A 24,922-nucleotide genomic window follows, 5' to 3' on the forward strand; every position below is an offset into this window, starting at 1 on the left:
AATTAATTTAGTGAGTTAGTTTTCAAAAATCCAGTCTTATAAAAATCAAGATAATAAGATGCTCTAACTGGAACTTGAATTAAATAAATCTATTGGATAACGGAAAGTGTAGTATTTCACCGACTAAAACTATCAATTTTACATTCTTTTGACGTTTTTTTTGAAAGCAGCCTTAAGAATTTCACCACCCCCTTTATTCCCGTGGGTGTCGTAGAAGTCGACTGTGGGATATGGGTTAAATTGTGGCGTAGGCGAGATGCTGGCAACCTCTCACTGCAATGTCACAATTTGGATTTCTTTCAACCCCTTTTGCCAAGAGTGGCACTGAAACTTAGTAGTTCATGTGCTCTGCCTACCCTTTTATGGGATACAGGCGTGATTATATGTATGTATGTTATGTATGTATCTTTTTTTCTAAGTTTCTAAAAAATAAAAATGTGTGTAAAATTGTATAAGGCTAGCTAACACATTTTGCCAGTTAATAAGATTCTTATTTGTAAAATTTGGAATATTAAAAATGAAGGATATTGAAAATCTACATCACATTGAAGTAAGTTTTATACTAAATTAATCTGCAACGTTTACTTAAATTGCTGTTATGCCTTAGTGATTATAAATTGCTATTATTGATTTTTGCCAATTTTTTGAAAACGAGCCTTCACCGGTACAATTATTACCACTTTTGGACATTTTCTCATATTTTGTTAGACCAAGTAGAAAAAGTCCTATAATGTGATATATATTTATAAACTACTCGCAAAGCCCTTTAATTTGATACCACACACGGTATGATCGAGCGCTCGGCTGCGATTTCACTATTTTTAACACGAAAGCCCTCTTAAACTACATCTTGTCACAAATTTTGTTCTATCTCATATGCCTAAATGTACTTATTTGTGGCTGTGAAACAGGAGCTGAAACTAAAAGCCTTTCATATAATATAATATTTTTATTTTTTCTTATTATTTTTAGTAAACATCTCTGTTCATTGTTGTAGTCCCAATCAATGAATTTGCTGCACTCCAGCGAAATTTTACAAAATGATAAATCATTTTTTTCTGAAATCAAAATAATATAGAGATAAATAAAATAAAATCAATGATAAACATTCATAAAGATATAAATATAAAACAAACATTTGCATGTACAAAGAAAAATTCAGCTCATTTAATAGTCTAACCAACACAGCAATAAGATCAGTAATAAGTTCAGAGGTACTTTGGATTGAATGAGATGTCCAAGAGCATGAAGCATGTACTAACAGGAATAAATTTATTTCCTGGGAATTTAATGAAGTCACAATTTTGTTATACGAAAATAACAACATTAGTGGAAATTTAGTAATTAAACCAATATTTAGGCTAGATTTATTTTGTATAAATATTGACTTTATTATATTAAACTAATTTCAGGTTCAAACTTACCTAATATCCTAAGAAAATCATTAAAAGTGTCTTCATTGCGGATAACACTAGCAATATAAACTTCTAATTCAACATTCCTGTCAAACAATCTTTCTAGGACATTACAAAGTGGTTGCAGTATTGAAGGATCATATACTATGTCTGCTCCAATTACTATGTCAGGCACCAAACAACTAGGTATTTCATCGTCATCGTTCCAATCCAACATCATGGCATCTGCAAAACAATCATATCATAGGACATTAAACATATTTTATATCAGTTTCTCTTCATCATTTCTCATCATTAAATCTATATAATAAAATGAAATAAACTATGTTAAATACTTAAATAAAATAAGCATTTATTTACCTATATTTGGCCGCGAATTTCTTTCTTCTTCAATCATGTCATTATCGTTTGCATTAATGTATTCATGAAAATTAATAGAAATATTTTCATTGATCGCTTTCAACACATCCTCATGACAGTCAGTTAAAACTAAAGACTTGATTTTACAGTGTTTTGCTATGGTAATCCCAGTGAAACCCACACCAGAGCCAAGTTCTAATACATTTTTATGTAAAAATGCATTTTTATTACACAGCGCCCAGTCTGCTAGCATTAGAGCAGCCTGAAAACAGAATCAATGTTTAGGTTAATGTCAAAATATATTTTTCAATATGTACAAAGACATAATGAACTAGGCCAACTTATATTATTTAAAAAAAAATTAAGCCAGCTTAGGTTAATTACCTCCCAAGTTCGCATCCCAGTGGTCCCATTCACAACCATGTTATTTGTTTCCTTTATTGTTATAATGTCTTGAAGGTCAAATCCAATAACGTAATGCCGATAACAAAACATATCTGAACTTTCACTTTTCATTGCTGCGCAGAGGAATTCGTAAATATCATCGTGAACTTCTTGATAAGGTTCAAGAAAATTAATAAGTTTCTTAAAAAAAAGTTTCGAAAACTCGTTTTTAACTGGATAGCGTTTTAATAATTCACTGTGAACTGTTGCATCAAGAAACGCTCTTTGGGTTGCCCATGTCATTAGTTCAGCATCTTCAGGCTATAATCCAAGAACATTAGTCGTTTAAATCAATATATAACTTTTTGTAATACATCTTTTCCTTCAACTTTATCATTTACTCACCTGTACAGAAAATAATAACGATCCTTTGAAATAATTCCTTATTAGGGAATTCAACACACATTCGACTTTCGTATTGGGTGTAGTCATTATTTTGTATATAAATAATTAATTAATACAAAGTGTAATTTTCCAGATATTGAGGTTATGAACCATGTAGAGGTGATAATGATATATAAACAAACAAATGTCAATGTCACGTCACGTCAATTCCCACGACAGATAAGTTTTCGTTCGACTCGATCATCAAAAGAATCGAATCGAAATAATCGCCCTAGAAAGTCAACACTATTGAATGCCCTATCAGCACAAACGAAGATAAACAATTATTATTCAAGTGAAACGAACCAGTACGCACTTCAATGCTGTTACATTATTATTGAAACTTGTGTACGCGCATTAAAATTATTTAAAGGAAATGGGATCATGCCAGTCGTGCTTGGTAAGTACTTTTGTAAATACGTAATCATCATAACACACCATTTGAAACCGATAATTACTTACTTTGTAATTTGTACTTAATAAATAAGTCAGTACGATAAGGTAATAACATGAGTAAGCTAAAGAAGACATAATCCTTTTTATTTCTAATTTCATTGTGGGTTTTTTTTGTTAAGAAACTGTTGTTTTAACACTATTAATACTTCGTAACAGTAGTGTAGGTATACATTTAAATGTAGGTACCATGACATCTTGGTAACGAAATAGTGATGTGCCTATCTACCTACATAATTAATATCGATATACAATTTATGTTATTTATGCGCGGGGATTCCCCTTTCGTTATGATTATAATTACTCAACCTTGCAAAAATTGCATAATTGGCCAATTATAATTTTATTGTCGGACGCATGTTCCAGCTGAGGATCGGAACCGGTTTTTCCTCATACGAAAAATACCGGATTGGCTATTTAATTTTATGGTTTATTATTTCATTTTTAAGGGAACTTAGTATCTAATGAAATAAAAGTTTCTTATCGTAATACATATATGATCAGCATGAACTACATACTCGTAATATTAAGTTCGTTCGTTTTTTGTTTTAAATCTGTTCCTCGCCGTGTATCAATTCTTATTTTTGTTTTTCAAAAGAAATATACCTGTCTTTCCAGCGGGTGTCGATGCGTAGTCATATCGCATATCATATTAGTGCATTGTCTTACTCATTCTCATGGTTAACTCACACCGCTTATTGCGCACGTTGTGTTACTTGTGTAAAGCAACAAGTATATTTATGGAGTAGAGCTAGTTTTAACTCAAAAAGTACAAAATAAAAATTATGTTTTACTCCACAAAACTACAGTTACTTTGACTGTGGAGTCGTATCACTCTTTCTATACATCATTTCATATTTATATAGTTAAAATATACAAATTAAAATAGAATATCTAATAGTTGTATGTAAGGTCCATGGAAGTTCATAGTAAGACTTTATATATGTAAAAAAAATTAACATACATGAAGGTAATATTGTCTTCGGTTACCGCGATAGTTATTCATGAAATAAAACTATGGAAACGGATTAAATCGCGTATAATGAATTTAAAATACATCCCATTAGTTTATCATTAGTTTGTTTCTTTGTCAATTTTGTGTAGATTAATTGGTTAATTATTTTTTAACAGAGTAATGGTATAATTTTTTGAATATTGTATAACTAGCTTTATTAATAGTGTGTGAACCTGCCTTAGAAATCTATAATTATTTGTGGTCATGGTTCGTTAATATTTCTTGTAAGTGGGTAGCTTTTGCACATTTTAATTTTTCCTCAGTCACCCGTTGACCACGAACGCTGTAAAGAGTTCGAAACGTCGGGATGTATTTTAAATTCATTATACGCGATTTAATCCGTTTCCATAGTTTTAATACATGAAGGTATTTAAAAATATTTTAAGCGGGTTACTCACGTATAAGTCGATATAGCGTTCGACATGTTTCGATCCAATTTTCGAGGATCTTTCTCAAGAGTAGCGACCCCGCCTTTACATGTCGAGAGCGCGACGCATACTAGTAGCGAGTATTAACGCTATATCGACTTAATACGTGAGTAACCCGCTTAAAATATTTTTAAATATCTGTGAGTCTCACGAGAGTTTTATAGTTAAAATACACGAAGGTATTTATCAAAAACTATTATTTTTATATTTACAATACTATAACTCAGAATTGTATGAATTATTAGCTTATTATTTTAAGGGGGACAGTGACTCAACGTCGGATTTAACGGATAGCTCCCGGTCACCTACGCCTAGACGAGCACAGCGTAAACGAACTAGCACTACACGTGGAAGGCAAAATCCTTCTTCAAATAATGGGGGAGTTGCACAGGTATAGTATAATACTCAAATTGTAACCTAACTGACATAATCGTTGAAATAAGATTATCATTAGAAAAAGGCGACTTTTTTCTTTAAAATGATAAATATTCACGCCATCACCCCTACAGTTTTTTAATTGCCGCTTTTTTCTAGAGACGAAAAGCTTGGCAATATATTCTACTAATAATCTAAAAATGTTATAGTTATATATTATTTTCTAAATACATGTGATACATAGTATGTGTTAATTAGATAGGAATAAACTAAAATGTTAAAATAAATGTTGTCTGCACACGCAAGAAATCAGCTTTTGTCATGATGTTAAATGTATTTACAATGTAAATACAAACATTGACTGTACTTTGTAACCCTTATTTGTAAAAGTAATCATAAATACAACTTTAAATTAAATTTAACTCTGTAATCTGTTCATACTTACTGTACCTGTTTTATTGCGCGTTTGTCGATGTTCACAGGGTGTTCCATTTGGGCGTCCACAAAATGAAGAGCACATTGCATACGAAAGACTAAATCGACCTGTGGTAAGTGGAGTCACTTCAAGGTAAATTTTACTTGCACAGTCAGACAGTTAACTTCGCAGCGATTTTTAGTACCATTTTAATTATTTTAACGTTTGGTATATCACTTGAATAGTCTGTGCTATCAAAATCACTGCAAAGTTTTTTTGTCAATCAACTGGTTCCGCTTGGTATGATTTTTTGTTTTCTGCTCTATAAGTATTTTCCTGATATAGAATTATGCTGGCTCTGTAGATATTTCAAACTATTTAATTGTATAATTATACCAGATACACTTTTATTGCTATATTTTTTTCCTTTAATTACTTTAAATGGCTGCATCGATTTTTTAGATTGAAAAATAGACCTATGTCTGCATATGTTTATAGGCTACTAGACTCATATCTAATTTGGCACAATAAATGATTGTCTTCTGTAATATTTGACATAAGAAACCATTATTTAATTATTTTGGGTATTAAATGTGTACGATGACTACGTATTTTTAATTAGAAAATGTAAGTAATTTTTTTTTATTTTAGCCACCGAAAACGCTGTCGGCCGTGTAGTGAGTGTAGTGACGTCATAGAATTCATGTCAAATCAATCACTGACATAATGACCTTTATGCCTCGTACTTAAAGTGTCAGAAAGTGTTGTTTTCGCACTGAATAACTTCATTCCCAGAAAATCTATAGATGACATGGCTGATGTTATTTATGCCTGATTACGTAAAAGTATTCTTTAAAAATATTTTTTGCGGTTTCATCATATAATAAAATATACTTAGTAATATTTTTTTCGGATAATTGGACAGTAAGTAATAATCAGAGATCGGACGGATTTGCGACATTCTTAGTGACTTACGTCATTTTAATGACTTTTAGTATGAAATGACGCACAAAAATCCGATCTCTGGTAATAATTTAAGACAAACTTCAAAAAGGGTCAAGTAGCCTATTATGAAGTATGTATGTATATGTTTAATATCAAGAAAATATTTGTTTTTTTAGAGGCAACAGGTGGTAACACCGATACGCAACAACGTTCAACCTGGTAGGAACTGCTATGTTCCAACTACGTCGAGAAGTGGTACCAGTTCAAGGGTAAGAAATATGTTAATTTACAGACTGGCAAATTCATACACGTACACGCCATTCCAGCAGCCATAATAGTACATTACGATACAAGTGCGATAAATGAAAAAATTGAAACGAGTGGCGGTAAATTAAACCACGAACGTAGAAAGTCTTTTAAACCGACACGAGTTGCGAATTACTTAATATTTTTTAATATTATAGAACATTCTTACACAGATTGACTACGATGAACGATAATATAATATAAAAATACTTATATACCTACAGATGGTGCTTTCAAATAATTTACTGCGAGAAATAGCGAGACTGGCTAAGGTGATGGTGACTGTTCGCGAGTCTATTGCGTATAGAGATGTGTCAACCCGGTTTGCCAACCCGGTTCAAACCGAGTTAGGCTCAACTCGGCCCGACTCGGTTTGACAGTTCACCAAACCGGTTCCAACGAGCAGACGGAACGCAGCCGAACGAACGTACCGATCGGTCCCCCTCCCACATGACTCAACTCGAAAATGTTGATAACGAAACCGGCAATATCGGTATCGGAACTGCAAGCCAGCGAGTGCAAGCAGGATAGCTGTACTTTCGCGTGGAAGTGGCGCCACGGCCAGAATCTGAAACACACTCCCGGTCCGCCCGACCGTGCTCGCTTTGGTTTGAAATCAATTATAACAGATGGTGCTCTTTTTCCTAATAATAAATGGGGAAATATAACAGTTTACAACTGTAATTAAATGCTCCCGCTATTCTGCCGTTGCCGCCCTTACCGATATTCTGTGAATTCTGTCTCCGTTACGAATATTTTGATGAAATGAAATATATTTATTTGCATTAATTTAGTTTCAGTTTAGCTCGTTCAAACACAACTTTAATTTTAAATAAATAAAAAAACACACGTTTATATCATGTGTTTCGGGCATAACTTGACTCGACTCAACCCGACCGACTTGATTCGTGTTCAATTTTGACGAATCGCTTCACACGGGCCAATCCTAACCGCTACATTAATACGCTAAGGACCGTCGTAGCAACTCGGTTTGGTCAAACCGGGTTGAAACCGGTTTACGTAGAAAATCAAACCGTTCAGCCCGGTTTGCGATATTTTCGGTTTGGCACATCTCTAATTGCGTACTGGCTCTGTCAATTGCATGACAGAGCAACCGTTTTTTTTTAATATTCGAATTTCAACCGTGACAAAGTGTTGCCACAGTTAACATGAAAAAATATCCGAAGAATGATGGGCAAAACTGAACATTCCGCCCACCAAAATACACTAGTATTTTGACGTAGTGCGAGAAAAAAAATAATAAAAAAAGAATGGCGAAAACGATACGGATACGAAAACATTAAAATTAAAACGAGAAAATAGACGACACAATTGAACCGCTTTAGAGCAGCAGCTACACCGGCAATGGGCACAGCTTGACCACAGGCCGTTTGTACAACCCTGTGGCAGTGCGCACGGAAACCACACGACAGATTCCATCGGATCCGGGGTGTGTCTCGACGATGCGACCCAGGGGCCATTTCATTGGGCTCGTCTGCTCGTTTATGACGAGCACGAGTGCTCCGACCTGGATGTTAGACTCTTTGTCGTGCCACTTCATCCTCTGTTGGAGAGTATGCATGTACTCCTTAGACCATTTGCTCCAGAAGTCTTGGTGCATTTTCTGCAGCAGCTTCCAGCGTTGGAGAGGGCCAACCCGGACGTCTGCCAGATCCTCCTCAGGCACGACCGACAGGGGTTCTGTGGTCAAGAAATGACCCGGAGTCAAGGCTGAAAAGTCATTAGGGTCGGAGCTGAGAGGAGTGAGTGGCCTTGAGTTCAGCAAAGCCTCGACCTGAGTTAAGACCGTCGAAAACTCCTCGTACGTCAGCCTTTGGTTCCCTATGACGCGCGAGAGGTGTGTCTTTACCGCCTTGATCCCGGCTTCAGCGAGTCCTGAGAAATGTGGGCTCCCTGGCGGGTTAAATTCGAAATGAATTGCTTCGCGTGCGGCAGCATCCTCCACGAGACGTTGGAGGATGTTACTCGCACCGACAAAGTTTTTGCCTTGGTCAGAGACTAACCGACTGCACCGACCTCGACGGGCGACGAAACGCCGGAGCGCAGCCAGAAAGGCGTCTGAGGACAACTCCGTAGCCAGCTCAGTATGTATCGCCTTTGTCGCGGTGCAAACGAAGACGCAGATGTAGCCCTTGTACGTCTTGTTCCCGCGACCACGACCAAGGGCGATATCGAAAGGTCCACCAAAGTCGACCGCTGAGCTCGAGAAAGCCTTTAGTTGAGTGATGCGATAAGCTGGTAGGTCTCCCATGAATGGCGCAGGAGCGCCCAGCGGGCGAACCCGGAAGCATTTCATGCACTTTGAGACCACAGCGTAGATAGCCCGCTTAGGACTCATGATCCAGAAATGCTGCGCCAGCAAATTATGGAGCGTTTGGATGCCCGGATGCATAAAACGTCTGTGGTATTCGTCAATCAAGAGATAGGTCAGACGGTTGTCGCGAGGTAGCAAAAGGGGATGTTTAACATCGAATTCGAGAGAGGCTCGCGACAAACGTCCGCCCACCCTCAAGAGACCCGCGTCATCTAGAAATGGGCACAGTTTTTTTAATGCCTTCGGGAGAGAGTTCGAAAGGCCACTTGTTACCTTCTCTATCTCCGAAGCAAAGTGGTGTTTTTGCGCATGGCACACAAGGAACATGAGCGCCTGCTTAAGTTCTAGCAGTGTCAGGGGACCGCTCAACAAGTTGTTGGGCATCTTTTGGTTCCTCGCGTTATATGCGAACCTGCGACAGTATGCAAGGACACGTTGCAGTGTCCTTAGCGACGAGAATTTGTTCATCAGGTTGTCTGTCCATGATTCTTTCACTGAGACAGTGAGCACAGTGACCTTGCGCTCTTCGTGTAGAACGTCCAGATCCACTGCCACCGTGGACTTAGGCCAGTCAACCTTATCCAAACCTAGCCAAGATGGGCCCTGCCACCAGTTATTGTGGTGAACCAGGTCATCTGGCAAGAGTCCTCGCGATCCACAATCCGCAGGATTGTCACCAGTCCTCACGTGCCGCCAACAGTCTGGAGGGATGATATCCTGAATGTGACTCACGCGGTTAGCCACGAAAGTTTGCCATCTGGACGGGCAAGACTTTATCCACGTCAAAGCAACGCTGGAATCAGACCACGCACAAATTTCACAAATCTTGTGGAGGGGCGTCAGAGCCTCTGCAACAGATGCTATCAAGTCAGCAAGTAGAACCGCAGCCAGCAACTCTAGACGGGGTATCGACAGCTTACGAAGAGGTGCCACTCTTGATTTGCTGCAGACCAGATGAACATATCGCGTTCCATCCTCACCTGACGTCCGTAAATAGACCACCGCGCAATACCCTCGCTCTGAGGCGTCGCAGAAACCGTGGACTTCGAGCGAGACGAAATCCTTGACCATACGGCGCGGGACAGACACCGATTTCAACGAAGGAAGCTGCGCTTTGAATTCTTGCCATTCGGATGCAAGGTTCTCTGGCGCATCATCATCCCATGACCCAGACCATGACCTGAGACCCAGAGCAACTGCATGAGGTACTTCGCGAAGAACGTCACAGGTGAGAGGAGGCCCAGAGGGTCGAAGATTCGAGCGATCTCTGAGAGGATAGTGCGTTTAGTGCACCGTCGATCCTCGACAGACACTTTGAAGGTAAAGTCATCCGTCTGGGGTAACCACGAGAGGCCGAGAATTTTTAGTGAGATGTCCCCAATGGAGTTGAACTCTCGAAAGTCCTCGGAATATAGGTCTGAGGAGGGGACACCCTCGAAGAACTCCTGGTGGTTGGACGTCCATTTCCGTAGATGGAAGCCACCAGAAGCTAAGATGGTAGACAGCTCCGATCGAAGCTTCCGTGCTTCTTCGACAGACTGAGCTCCAGACACCACGTCGTCGACATAGATGTCTCGGTCTAGCACTGCTGAGCCAGAAGGGTATTCTTCTCCTGATTCTTTCGCCAGTTGAGCTATTGTCCGAAGAGCTTGGTATGGAGCTGAGGACACGCCGTAAGTAACGGTCAACAGCCGATAGTCCCGGATAGGCTCATTGACAGACGGACGCCAGAGGATGCGCTGATATTCAGCATCTTCCGGGGACACTGAGATCTGCCTATACATTTGCTTGACATCTGCTGTGAACACAACACTATGCCACCGAAAACGAAGGAGCAAGTGGAAGATGTTGTTTTGCAGCTTCTGCCCTGGCAGTAGCGCGTCATTTAGCGAGACACCCCGGCTGTCCTTGGCACTAGCGTCGAAGACTACCCGAAGAGGAGTGCTGGTCGACGAGGGCCTCAACACTCCATGGTGGGGTATGTAAAAGAACCCACCCAAATCCACCTTTGGAGGATCACATTCCTCAAGGTGGCGACAGCTTTTGTAGTCCTTCATGAAGGCTACATAGTTCTGGTAGAAGTCGGAGTTACTTAATAGCTTCCGCTCCAACGACAAGAATCTCTTAAGAGCGATGGCTCGAGAGCCCGAGAAGATAGGTTTATTAGAAGTATCAGCAAAAGGTAAAGGAACGACAAATCTACCTTCTTCTGTGCGACGAAAATTAGCGAGAAAATATTCCTCGCACAGCTGATCTTCCTTCGATAAAATGACGGTGTTCGGAGAGTTGACATCTTCCAACTCCCAGAACCTCTTAATGGAGTCGTCAAGCGATAACTTGCCCACTACCAGCTGACAACTGTTGTTACGGAACCGAGAACGACAAATGTCCGTAGTACAGTCGCCTGCGTCTCCCATCAGAATCCATCCAAAAACGGTGTTGACGGCAGTCGCCTGGCCCGGGGCCCCATGGATTAAACCTGGGCGCAACGAAGAAGCGAAAATATTGACATTCAACAATAAATCAACAGGTCCTGGAATGTGCCAGTAGGGGTCAGCTAATTCTAAGCCCCTAATATGTTGCCATGATGACAGGTCGACAAGTTCAGGCGGCATCTCAGGACAAATTTTAGGCAGCAAATAAGCCTGAAACGAGAGGCTAGTATCAGCCTTCCCAACGCTCGGTGTGATGGTACATGACAATGTGCCACCAGGCTTCGACACGAGTTCACCGATACCAGTGATGGCATGGTTCCCATATTCTGCCCGGAGACCAAGTCTCTGTGCACATGCCTCACTTATGAAATTACAACCACTGGCACAGTCAAGCAAGGCCCTTACCTCAACTAAATTACCTCTGGCATTCTCCACCAATACTCTCGCAGTCGAAAATAGAGATGAAGCGGCAACATTATTGGCTACCATCACCAGAGGATTTGTTGAGCTCGATGGATGCTTCAAATTATCCACATCCGTTGCCAGGGGTACGGGCACCTTACCACTATTAAAATGCAACAGCGTATGGTGAGAGAACCGACATTGCTCACACCGCTGCTTCGACTTGCAAGACCTCATAGGATGTGACCCCGACAAACACAGAATACACAACTTATTCTCTTTTGCACATTTAAACCGAGAAGCGGGGTCATAATTCAAAAAGGTTGGACAGGATGTAAGACTATGGGCCTGTCCACACACCTCACACTTAGGAGCCGAGACTACCAAGGCTACTTTTGGCTTATTAGATGGCTTGCTACTACTTGGCTGCGGAGCACTAGCGACAAACCCCGATGCCCCTGCCGCGTCTAAGGCACGGTGTCGCTTTTCAATAAAATCCTGCAATTTACTAAACTCAGGAATGTCATCAGAGTTATGTTCTAATTCGAATTGCTCTTTAGTGTTCCTATCAAGCTTCGACCAAAGTAGCTGTACAAGAAGGAAATTTTTGTCCGGTAAGTTGAAACCTTTCAAAATCGACAAATTTTCAGCAAAAACCCTATAAACCCGCTGCAGGTCACTAGCCCGAGATGCCTTCACCGGCTCACACTGTACAAGCTTCTCATAGTATGTAGTAGCAATTAATCTAGTTTTGTTATATTGCTTGTACAGCGCTTCATATGCTACCTTATAGTTGTCATCGGTGACAGGATAATTCTTTATAAGGTCATAAGCTTCGTTTTGCACACTGGACAAAAGATAATGTAATTTTTCAACCGAAGCAATGTCAGTCCGCTTGTCCACCAAAGAATTAAACAACTGCATAAATGTTACCCAATTTTCAATTTTCCCATCAAATGCTTTAATTTGCAGTTTTGGTAACTTAGGCAAGACCGGCTGCGGCACGCCCGAGACTGACGAAGTCCCAGCACAAGGCTTCCTATTCTGCAACCTCGACCGTACTGCCCTTACTTTCGAATCGAACATCGCGGTATGTGAGCAGATCTCCCTGTGTTCGGACCGAGGAGCACTACTTAATAACTTTATTTGCGCTTCATGGAAGTTCTTCGCTATAGAACACAGCTCACTCTCGTCACATAGCGCAAGTTCGGAGTCCGACAACATTTGCAAATATTCAATTCTCATTACCTGATAGTCACGCGCAATCATCACCGTGTCAACCTCGGTTCCGACAGACTTATCGCCATTCGTCATTATTACGGCGTTAAATTACACTAAAAACGGCGATATTAATATAAAATTACAACAAAACTAATCTTCACAGAATAAATCACAACAACACAAAAGTCGGTTGATTGACACTGACAGAAGTGACAGGTGTCAGCTGACAGGTGACACTTGACAAAATTGTTGCCAGTAAAATGAAAAGTGAGTGAATGATTTTTGTTAAAGCACCATTACCCGACCAACTTTCTTGCTTACCCACAAAAACCTACATATTGTGTTATTTTCTGAAAGTAAGATTATTCGTACTAGGGCAACAAATGAGTACTTACTTACTACGGGCATACGGGCCAGTATGAAGAAGTTAAGGTCAATTGACATATCAGTGTTTTTTTTTTTTTAGATACCGACCGTACCCATAATACAGCAGCAAAGGTATCATCAGGATCAACAAATAACAAATAATAACAGACCAATATTCACCATAGGAAGTGCCACCAATTCATATGTAAGTTAAGGCATATTAATCCGTGATCCGGGGGATTCGTGTACTGCCCGAAAGGTCGATGGACAGATCGAAAGCAGAATCGGACAAATTTAGGAACGTGACGAAAAACGAACGAGTCGACCCAAGAGTATACCACTAATCCCAGTCTTCATTTGTATATTAAGCTAGGAACATACTACGCGGACGTCCGTCGTCGCGCGACCGCGGACGGGGATCTGGACAATGAAATTACATATAACCGTGCAAACTATCGGTCGACGGACGTGGACGTGGCCTTGAGCGCATGGACGTCCGATCGAAATCTGGCTCGCTGGATGTTTTGTTCCGTGCACATTGATCGGTCGCGGTCGCGGTCGATTTACGACGGACGTCCGCGTAGTATGTTCCTAGCTTTATCGACAATAATAAACAAATGATATATTATCCCAACACTGCTGTCAGAGCTAGACGCAGAATTCAGGGAGAAACCATCATGTGTCTTGAGTACCTTCTAAAACGATACGATGTATAGTTCTGTTATACTTTATACTCGAACATAACCACGGTTTCATGTCCAATTGTCCACATTTTTTTTATTTTCGGCCTTTTTCTACGGACAACGTGGGTTTTCCAGAGTACAGTTCGTGATGTGTTTTCTTTTTTGATATCCGAACGCACAAATCAGCTCAGAAACGTCACTGTCACTGTCCGTGTCCGCTGCTGCTGTCAACTTGTGTTGTAAACTTGCCGCTTTCGTGGTTATTTTACTGTTAAATGTATAACTTATTTACATAAAGTGCAGGAAGAAGTAAAATAGGCTAAACTTATTAATTTTGTACTGCAATGGATAAACCTAAAACTACTACCCGAAAACGGAAGGCTGTTTCAAAACAAGAACCATCACCAAGTAAAAAACTAAAGACTGATAAAGATGAAACTTTTAAGGTGCCAGCAAAACCTGCCTCTAAAGCCAAAGCCACAACTAGTAAATCGAAGAAAATAGAAGCAGAGTCGGACCAATCTTCATCTGAAGATGGGCATGAAACTACCGAGCATATTGTTACGTGGGATGAAGCTGAGGTGTTATCACAAGTTGAGAGGGTGCCGCTATACTTGGCTAAAAGTTTTGTTTCGCTCCTAGGGCTGGGGTGTACTTTACCCTTTATTTGCCGATATAGGAAAGCGGAAGTGGACTATTTAATGCCTGACCGGTATGTTTTTTTTTTTACATATTAAAAGTTCAAACAATACGAATCTTTCACAAACTCCAATATTTGTACTGGTATTGAAATCAAATGTCATGGAATTTATTCCATAATTTCTTTCTTCTATTTAATGATAATTTAAATCTCCTTTTCTTATGTTATTGTTAATTTTCACTACCCAATTCAACCTTACTTTCATATGCTATCATATCTCTCAATATTAATCTGACATTCCACATCTACATTCTTGTGCCTTAATCGAAGTTGGCGATGTTTATTTTCTTTTTGCGTGGGACCTTGTTCTGTACTGGTGGCAATTATGGAACGGCCTCCTTATTTCTATAAATATTTTTCACGGCAGAGCTATATGCACCTTAAATAAGAACAAAAAATATATTTAGGCTAAACGCGAAACCAACTAATCCGTACATTAGAGCCGCACTACAAATGGTCAGTACCGGACATGTCAAGAACCGATTTCAGAACATTGGTATCTAAATGCTGTGAAATCCTTCATCCTTTTTTGTTGTTCGTAATTTATCACGTTCAGTATAACTATTTTCACTTTTATTAATATTATTTTGGGCCAAATTGTGATGAAACCGTTAGAAAATTTAAAATATTTACTTCTTGTTTACATCACTGACATTCGATGACTTTCGATGACGGGTGTCAAATAGTAATTCTTGCCAGTAAAAGAAATTAGTTCAGCTGAAAATCCGCAACGTGGCGAGGGTCAAATAAAATCTTGTCAGGCTATACAGTTACTTAGTCTGTTTGCAGAAACACAAGAGTTGTTGAATGTTGTTTCTCTCTGCACAGACTTAAAAAACTAGTTATTGTTGTTACAATGTAAGGCTTTATCTTTTAGGCTTCAAGAATTGTTTGAGAGCTACCAAAACATTACCACTTTGAAGAAGAAAACAAAAACTGTTATGGAGACATTGAGGAAATCTAAGAAATTAACACCAGATGTTGAAAGAAGTCTTTTGAATGCTCGGAATTTATCAGAAATTGATTTAGTGGTAAGATAAGATCTTGTATTTTACTACCTTTAAGCAGGTTCTAAGACTCAGGCAAAAAAAAACTAAAGCTGCTCAATGGAGAGTACGTTGATTTACGGACATTGTGTACTCATAATGAGGAGCTGTCGACAGTGGACAAAGTGGAGACGCATGTGACGCACATCATTGCTGATGTTATTTATAAGGATACAAGAGTTATTGAACAGATGAGGAAAATGTACGTTTATATATCATTTTTTTTTTAACATCAATTATATTTATATTTTTGCAAGCGGGCCACCCCAGCTTATACGTATAAACCTTCCTCTTGCAACACTCTATCTATTAAGAAAACCGCATCAAAATCCCTTACATAATTCTGATGATCTATGTATGCTACATAGGGAAATAACTAATGCAACTGTTTTATGTTGCTGATTGCAATTACAATGAATGAAAATGTAAATAAATTGGCAAACATTTAAATTAGGGGTTACCCATAATATTCTGTCACACAACACAATATTAAATATAATAAATATAAAAAAAGTAAATTTTACTTTTTCTACTAACTGGGGTATTTGATGGAACTTTAAACTATTCCAATCGTTTTTTTTATTACAGGAAGGAAGAAACAAAATTCACAATCCAAACAAACCGCACCAAAAGTTCAACAAAACCAAAGGAAAATGATAATATGAAAGTTGATACCAAATCTGACCCGGATACTTACAAAGTGTATTTTGAGTGGAAGTGCCCTTTGCAGTTTGTTAAGCCACATCAGACGTTGGCAGTTAATAGGGGAGAAGAGGAGAAGATACTTAGCGTTAAAATAGTGGTTCCTGATTGGTTTCATCAGAAGCTGGAGAGGTAACGAAAATAGTTTAGCTACTACATGCCATGATGTGCTCTAAAAAAGAAGTTTCATAAAATACAAATCAACCATAATAGAAAAATATCTCGAAGTATCTTCCATTGTCATTGGCAAATTTGCTCATTGAAAAATTTTACAGTTATTAATTTCAACTAATCGTAATTTGGAAATGGCTCTTCTGTACCTTATCGCAGTCTCATTAACAGTTTCCGCAATGCAACAACCTTGTGACGATTTTCATATTTTGCCTGAAAAAAAGGTAGTGGTTCTCTAGCCACTCTAGCTCTTCTAAGAAACCAATGTCTTTAAGGTGCTAATTGCCTCTTTTGTCCCTGTGTTCTAATACTCCTATGGAATAATTATTATACATTGCTTTCAGATTCTGTATGACATTATGGAAGAGCAACCACTGGGTCCACAAAGGTTTAGAAGACGCATACAACCGGCTCATCAAGCCATGGCTGTCAAGGAAAGTTAGAAATGATCTCACTACAGAAGCACATAAAGAGGCTGTGAAGACCTTTACAACTAATCTGGAGAAGTATCTGTTGACTGAGCCGGTGAAGAACAGGAGGATAGCGGGGTTGGATCCTGGGTTTAAAGCTGGCTGTAAGGTAAGTGTTGAAATTTGAATTTTTATGCCTCCTATAGACAGAGGTCGGCAAGGGTGAGCTATTTTGACAAAATTTGACATGTCTGACGTCATATTAGTAGGTAAAAAGCTCACCCCCGCCAATCTCTGTCTAAACTATGCTAGACTTGAATTGAATGTCATGTCTGCCATAATGTTTTCGTATGAAGTAAAGGGTAACCATTTTGATTACGTATGAAGTAAAGGGTTTAACCCTTTAACCATTTTGATTGTTCTTGTCTTGTTCTACTCATTCGATTTTTGACTGTAGTTATTGTAGAGATGCGTTTTTGTTTTAAGTATGATGGCAAGTAGTTTTCCGCTTCCGATTAAAAGATTAACATAGCGTTATGATTTAAAAGACAGGGTTGCTGCTAAAAAAGATTGCGCCAATATAACAGGAGTGAATAAACTCGCTTTTTTTCTTTTGCATCAAACCCAGTATCTCAGGTGTAAGAATAGATGACGATTACGGATTCTGGTGTTAACATACGTGGATTTAAATCCCGTATTGGGTTCATGGTTAAAATAGGGTTTGCATTTTGAACTTAAAGTTGTATACTAGTACATATTCTAGTTTGCTTTACGATTTTTTACTTGTTTTCAGATAGGCATCATAGATTCAGATGGTGAAAAGTTAGAAGCGTGCACTATTCATCCAAATCTAAGACAGAATATGCAGTTCGATCCAGCCGCTGCACAATTAAGAAATCTGTTAACGAAACATAAGTAAGCAAAGCTGACATTACTAAATTTGTTGAATGTTCTAAGTTTGCTAAATATTATGTTCACATTAATTAAGTCGATAAAGAATATGTACCTTATTATCGTATAACCTAACCACAAAATTCAAATTTTGAATAAACCCCTGATATAGTGGACTGATTTTCATGAAACATGGCTAAGAACACTCTCGACTAATTCAGCTTTCTAACAAAAAAACTAAATCTAAACCGGTCCATCCGTTCGGGAGCTACGATGCCTCAGACATACACTCACACAGACAGACATATACGTTAAACTTATAACACCCCGTCGTTTTTGTGACGGGGGTTAATAAGAGTCGTGTAATGTATGAAGTCCAATACATTCCACGACCCTTCTCTTTCCAAACAGACTCTACAAACTTTTTACGATACTCGCACAGTATCTAAACTCGGTCAAACAAGTCTGTCAGAAATAAGAACAAAGAAAACTATAGGTATCCTTTTCTCTAGCACCCTAAAGAAAAGGATGCATATAGTTTTCTTTTTATGTATACCCTATTTCGTGCTTTAATTTTTTTTTATTACAGCGTGGAATTGATTGGCTTAGGCAACGGCACTGCATGCCGCGAAACGGAATCATGGCTGAAATATCACCGGATATCGGACTCCATTCCTGTCATTATCGTGCCGGAGCAAGGAGCATCGATTTATTCTATTAGCAAGGAGGCACAAAAGGTAAAAAACATATTGATGTAATGTTAATGATGAGGTACTTTAAGTTCTGCTTGCAAGAATGTATTACCTACACATTGTAAACTTAACTAAGTAAGCCCAAAAGTAACCTACATGAAATTATCATAAAACTGACTGAATGAATCTTGATAATTGTATTGTTTTTCAAATTCCAGGAACACCCAAACATGGATCCTAACCTCATATCGGCATTATCGATTGCTAGAAGAGTTCTGGATCCTCTAGGAGAGCTGATCAAAGTGCGTATAAATACACTACTCGATTCTATATTAATCTACATATAGGAACATGGAGCGATCGTTTCTCAAATAGTTCGATATAGGGTTGCAAATAGAAAGAAAACCGAATGTTTTTTTTTTTAGAATTATGAAAAAAAAAACAAGCACCATGGTTTTTTTTCTAAATTTGTTTTTTTTTTTCAGATGAACAAATAATATGACAATAACGGTTTTTCGTGATTTTTAACGTTTCAATAACAATAACGTACTTACATTTTAATTCAAGAAACATTCAGTATACAAACATTTATTGGGGAATCCCCTATGCGGCGTGGAGCGTGGAGAGGCGGTGGTTTGCCAACAGTAAATAGCGATAACTACTAACTACAGATTGTGTAAATGTTAGTTTTATAAAACCAGAAATTAAAGTTATTGAATTGAATTTGTTTAATAGTTAACATAAAGTTTAATAAACCGTATGAAAGTATTAACTGTTCTGCAAATTTTGAGATTTCGACCTTTAGAAAAAAAAACATTCTCCAGAAAAAAACTGTTTTTTTTTACGGTTTTTATTCATGTTTTTTTTTCAAGGCAGAAAAAAACCGTGTTTTTTGCAACCCTAGTTCGATAAAATCTCAATCGTTGAACTCTCCTCTACCGCTTAATCTTCGTGGGTCATTTTTAACCGTCGCCTCATATCTCTCAAGAAGGACGGTTATCAAGTCGTCTATGTTTTTTTTTTATGTTTGTTCCTCGATATCTCCGTCGTTACTGGACCGATTTTGAAAATTTTTTTTTGATTGTATGTATATGCATACAGATTGGTCCCATTTTTCTCAGAACCCAGTTCTGATGATGGGATCCTGGAGAAAACGAGGGAACTCCTCGAATCTGAAAGGCATACATATGATGATTTTTGTGTTTTTAAAGGAACAGCATGCATTTAGGTACGGAACAGTGACATTTGGTGCAGTGGAACTGCTGATGATGGCCAGAACGGAACTCTTCAAATCTGAACGGCACGCTTATAGTGACTTTGGTATTTTTATAAGAACAGCATGCACTTTCGTCCAGAACAGTGACATTTGGTGCAGTGGAATTGCTGATGATGGTCAGAACCGAACTCCTCAAATCTGAACGGCACGCTTATAGTGACTTTGGTATTTTTATAAGAACAGCATGCACTTTCGTCCAGAACAGTGACATTTGGTGCAGTGGAACTGCTGATGATGGCCAGAACCAAACTCCTCAAATCTGAACGGCACGCGTTTAGTGACTTTGCCATTTTTATAAGAACAGCATGCGCTTACGTCTAGAACAGTGACATTTGGTACAGTGGAACTGCTGATGATGGTCAGAACCGAACTCCTCAAATCTGAACGGCACGCTCATAGTGATTTTGGTATTTTTATAAGAACAGCATGCACTTACGTCCAGAACAGTGACATTTGGTGCAGTGGAACTGCTGATGATAGTCAGAACAGAACTCCTCAAATCTGAACGGCACACTCATAGTGACTTTGGTATTTTTGTAAGAAAAGCATGCATTTAAGTTCAGAACAGTGACATTTATTTAGTTATGTTTGTTAAGCATATTGAGTTTTCAAGTCAAAGTTTGTCAAGCTTTGATTTCTTAAAATATAATCGGATTCATGAGAAATTGAGGAAACTCCTCAAACCTTAACGCTATACGTATATTCATTTGTGTTGCCATTTAATAATTAAAGCATTAAAAGCAGTTTTAAAAAATACTTACACATTTCTACATAATCCAACATTCGCAAGTAGCTTTCACCAGAACCCGAAAGGCGACGGTTTTTTTTTTCTTAAAAATTATGTCACTCAAACAATGAATGAGTTATGATTTTCTAAGCACCACTGGCGACAGTAAGAATTGTTGGAATAAGATAAGTAATAAAATATTCCGTCTATTAAGTAATAAATTAATTGTTGTCCTTTGTTCAAATCAGACTAGCATCATACGTAACAGCACTCGCATTTTTTATTGTACATACTTTGATAACTTAATTACACCAACAGGTTGACCCAAAAAACCTCGGCGTCGGGCTGTACCAGCACGACATACCGCAAAAGATGTTAGATACAGCACTGGATTGCGCTGTGGAAAAAATCGTCAGTTTGGTTGGCGTGGACATCAATACCGCTTCGTTAGCTTTACTAAGGTGGACTTTATAAACATTCATGTATTTCCTATGTTACACAGCATTCTAACATATTTATCCCATCAAAAACAAAGCTTGTAAAAAAACCAAGTCTCGCAACTCAGCGTAAAAAGTTCTGATATTCATGTAATACCAAATCGGTTAATTTATTCAGTCGGTTCGGCCGTGCCACTTTTTTGCTTGACTTAGCGCTTGCATCGACAGATTAACCTTTTGAAAGCCATCTGCAAAACTCAAAAATGTCTGACACATGGCAGTATCACTGGAAGCTAGAAAAAATCTTCGAATCGTGTTGTCTCTCCAGCCACACACTACTCTACTCGCGCGATTAATCGCAACGCTCCCATACCTTTCTTTAATTTCTTTGGACTATTGATTCGCATCGAAAAACCGACATAACAGAATGGTCCGTTTGACGAGGAGCGCAGCAGTCGCACCTACGTCTCTGCCTACTTTCCTCGGTACTTCCCGTGCCACCCGTCGAAGATGTGACCGGGACTTTGCAATTCTCAAATTCTATGAATATCCATGCAACGACGGAAAAAATTACTACCTACAAATTAATAGTAAGTGTCTCTTATTATTTCAGGAGAATATCTGGACTGAACGAGGGCCGAGCTAAAAAACTGATCGCCTACCGCAAAGATAACGGAGGGTTCACGGCGAGGGCCGAAATACTCAAAGTGACGGGCATTGGGAAAATCACATTCCAACAATGCGCTGGTTTTCTGAAGGTCATCGGTGGGAGCGAGCCTCTTGATTCTACCATTATACATCCGGAGAGCTACGGTGTAGCGAAATCGTAAGTTTTATAATCCCTATCATTACAATTTTAACTTCTAAAGGTAGCATTCGGATCCCAGCAGTCGCGACCCGGCAGCCGCTGCCCAGCAGCCGCGACCGGGTCGCGCCGCACCGCTTTGTAGGGATTTATATGCGATAGTTTCCGACACAAGCGACCGAGCAGCGCTGCCGGGCCGCGCCTTTAGAGTCAGGTCAGGATATGACTTCAACGACTTTTTTAGCAGCTGTTGAGTAAACTTCATTATTTCATCAAAGTTTGACGTTTAATAAAACATTTCCACCGGTTAAAATCGTTGCCAACAATGAACAATGTGTCTTGTATTGACATTTCGCCCTAATAAGGTCGATGGCACTATCTGCGTGGATGACAATAATGCCGCGCTGCAATCGTTTATTAGCCAATTTTAAGTGTTGAATATCTATAGTCTTTTAGAACACTATTTTTAACCCCCTACGCAAAAACGACGGGATGTTTATAAGTTTGAGGTGTCTGTCGGTCTGTCTGTCTGTGTGTGTTTGAAAGCTGAATTAGTCGGGAGTGTTCTTAGCCATGTTTGATGAAAATCGGTCCACTATGTCGAGTTTTTTCGAAACCGACGACCGGTCTGGCTCAGTCGGAGTGAAAGCCGCGGTCTGGGGAATCCCGGTACGGGCATTTATTTGTGTGATGAGCACAGATATTTGTTCCTGAGTCATGGATTTTTCTATGTATAATAAGTATGTATTTAATTTAAGTATGTTATCGTCGTAGCACCCATGTACAACTTAGTTTGACTTAGAGTTAACAATATTTATTTATTTATTATTTAATTAAAGTTTAGTCCTTGTTGAACTGACTTAGTTAACGATCCTACGTTTTTTTCCAGATTCGCAAAGAAATTCAGCCTTGACATAAAACAACTTGCCCAATCACACTTCGCCGTCATAGTCGAAAGGAAGACCTCGAACCTCGACATGAACTCCCTAAGCAAAGAGCTAAAGACTGACGCGGCTACATTAGAGCTGATAGTGAATGCGTTTAAACAGAAACCACACGAGGATAATATTATAGTTTTCTGTAAGCCTGTGTACTCTATGGCTATTCAGGCTACTGATGAGTTGAAGGAAGGTCAAACACTGACAGGTGAGAATTTTATATTGTCTTTGAGAAGATATAGTTGCTTTTAGATCTATTGGAAATATCTGAACACATTATGAATTTTTTTTTGTTGGCACCTTGCCCGTCCCGTCCTGTTAAGTATATTTGAGGCGAAGTGTCTATTACCATTCAAAAACTAGAACTTACCAAAAATGTCCAACGTTTTCTTCTTGTAATTCTAGGGCAAAGCACAGCACAAATAACACGATAAAACCTACCTACTACTATAGTTAATTTGAATGAAGTCTCGATTCGAATCCCTCTCACGCAATAAACCAGTCAATTTGGTATACATAAGAATCGGAATGTTCATGTAAAATTGAGTTGATTTCTTCAAGTTTTTTTTTATATTAAAAATATCTGGGCAACCGAGCTTCGCTCGGTTCTGTTTCGTATCCTTGACATGTGTCGCCATCTAGTTCAAAAATGAATAGTACCTACATCGAGCGAAAGAATTCTCAGCCTTAACAACACAACTACTCCACACGAGATGGCGCGCATTTCGCCACAAAAACTCAAATAGTGTATTTTCTATTCGTTTTAGCCTTGACCTGTGTCGCCATCTAGTGTTTGCAATAAATAGTATTTACATCGACCGAAAGAATTCTGTCTTAACAGTACAACTACTGCACACGAGGTGGCGCGCGAAGAAAAACGCATGAAAACTCGAAAATTCGCGTTTTCCGGGACCTAAGGATAAGTTAGACCGATTTTTCACCCCCAAAAACCCCCACATAACAAATTTCTGCGAAATCGTTAGAGCGGTTTCCGAGATCGTCAGTGTAAATAAATATATATATAAATAAATAAATAAATAAATATACAAGAATTGCTCGTTTAAAAGTATAAGATTACTTCAGATGGGCTAGCATGTTGTCGAGAACGCGTGATTCCATACTTCAAGCCGTGCCAGAATGCTAACGCTTTAAGACAGTTGTTCCTACTAACTAAATAATGCTAAAGTTTCATTATTCCTTTTCCCAGGAGTCGTCCGCAACGTGGTTCCCTTCGGCTGTTTCGTGGACTGCGGTTTCAAAGACAACGGTCTCATCCACCGGAGCAACCTCGGCGGTAACCAAACACCAAAGCTAGGTGACCGAGTGAAAGTCACCGTCATCGCTTCGCCGAAACCGAAGAAAATACAACTGAGACTGGAGAAGATTCTCGACTGATAACCTGAGGTACGTTTTCGTGTTTTGTCCCACTCCTGACGGTTTGGTGCAATTTGCGCTCTCACTCGCGAGTTTATACTTGAAGTCGCGCTATATGTATGGACTCGAGCGCAAGAGGGCAAGCTGTGCAAGACCGCCTGGGGCATGCCTGGGGCATGCCTGGGGCCCATTTCTTGAAAGATATTAGTCTAATAATAGTAGGATAATAGTGTGTTGTCATGGCAACCTATACGATTTGACAGTTCGTAGACTAATAATATTAGTTTAATATCGTTCGAGAAATTGGCCCCTGGTGCCGTAGCCGAATGGCATTTCTGCGAAAACGAAACGCCGCTAAAGGTAGTCTGGCTCTGTCGCGCCGATACGCAAGATGAACAGAGATCTACGAGCGTCTCGTTTCGTTAGCGTTTGTGCCATTCGGCTACGCACCCTCGTTGTGACATAGTTTAGCAATAATTCTTGAATGTTTTATTAATAAATTGATTATTATTTAGATTATCGGGTCAGCCACCTTAATCGCTTCGCTGAAACCGAAGAAAATATAACTGAGCCTTGAGAAGATTTTCGTCTCTCGACTGATACCCTGAGGTACATTTTTGTAATTGTTTTGTCCCATTCCTGATTGTGATATAGTTTAAGAATAATTGTTAAATGTTTGATTAATAAATTGATTATTATTGTCAAAAAGTTTATTCATAAAATTAAGACTAAAGAACACACATGTTAAGAAACAGACATGTTAACTTCTCG

The 24,922-nt window shown here is 38.9% G+C and overlaps 2 protein-coding genes across 2 annotated transcripts; one reads left to right on the forward strand and one right to left on the reverse strand.

The window, feature by feature from the left end:
* Nucleotides 1-867: 867 nt before the first annotated feature.
* On the reverse strand, nucleotides 868-2,854 carry LOC125228057 (protein-lysine N-methyltransferase EEF2KMT). The gene is made up of 5 exons (XM_048132504.1): nucleotides 2,565-2,854; nucleotides 2,160-2,480; nucleotides 1,776-2,037; nucleotides 1,425-1,640; nucleotides 868-1,058 (listed from the first exon to the last, which is right to left on the reverse strand). Exons 1-5 carry the CDS (start codon nucleotides 2,649-2,651, stop codon nucleotides 868-870), a joined length of 1,077 nt encoding a protein of 358 aa, XP_047988461.1. The 5' UTR covers nucleotides 2,652-2,854.
* Nucleotides 2,855-2,900: 46 nt separating this feature from the next.
* Nucleotides 2,901-24,821, forward strand: LOC125227903 (uncharacterized protein YdcI). Its single transcript, XM_048132304.1, is given in 18 exon segments — nucleotides 2,901-3,003; nucleotides 4,759-4,890; nucleotides 5,357-5,422; nucleotides 6,411-6,503; nucleotides 13,400-13,504; nucleotides 14,429-14,694; nucleotides 15,560-15,711; nucleotides 15,714-15,930; nucleotides 16,317-16,562; nucleotides 16,946-17,180; nucleotides 17,805-17,926; nucleotides 18,492-18,639; nucleotides 18,813-18,896; nucleotides 20,916-21,058; nucleotides 21,648-21,860; nucleotides 22,729-22,985; nucleotides 23,985-24,181; nucleotides 24,667-24,821. Coding segments are annotated over 17 exon segments (2,691 nt in total). The 5' UTR covers nucleotides 2,901-2,979; the 3' UTR covers nucleotides 24,173-24,181; nucleotides 24,667-24,821.
* The last annotated feature ends 101 nt before the right edge of the window (nucleotides 24,822-24,922 follow it).

This window comes from Leguminivora glycinivorella, chromosome 7 (assembly GCF_023078275.1).
Source record: "Leguminivora glycinivorella isolate SPB_JAAS2020 chromosome 7, LegGlyc_1.1, whole genome shotgun sequence".
In the NCBI taxonomy this organism is placed as follows: Eukaryota; Metazoa; Arthropoda; class Insecta; order Lepidoptera; family Tortricidae; genus Leguminivora; species Leguminivora glycinivorella.

Excerpts from the sequence above, each read along its gene's own strand:
- LOC125228057 (XM_048132504.1), bottom strand. The coding sequence starts at position 2,651 with ATGACTACACCCAATACGAAAGTCGAATGTGTGTTGAATTCCCTAATA. Across the intron at positions 2,038-2,159 it reads CTGGGATGCGAACTTGGGAG|GCTGCTCTAATGCTAGCAGA; the intron begins GTAATTAACCTA and ends TTCTGTTTTCAG. Across the intron at positions 1,641-1,775 it reads AAATTCGCGGCCAAATATAG|ATGCCATGATGTTGGATTGG; the intron begins GTAAATAAATGC and ends ATTGTTTTGCAG.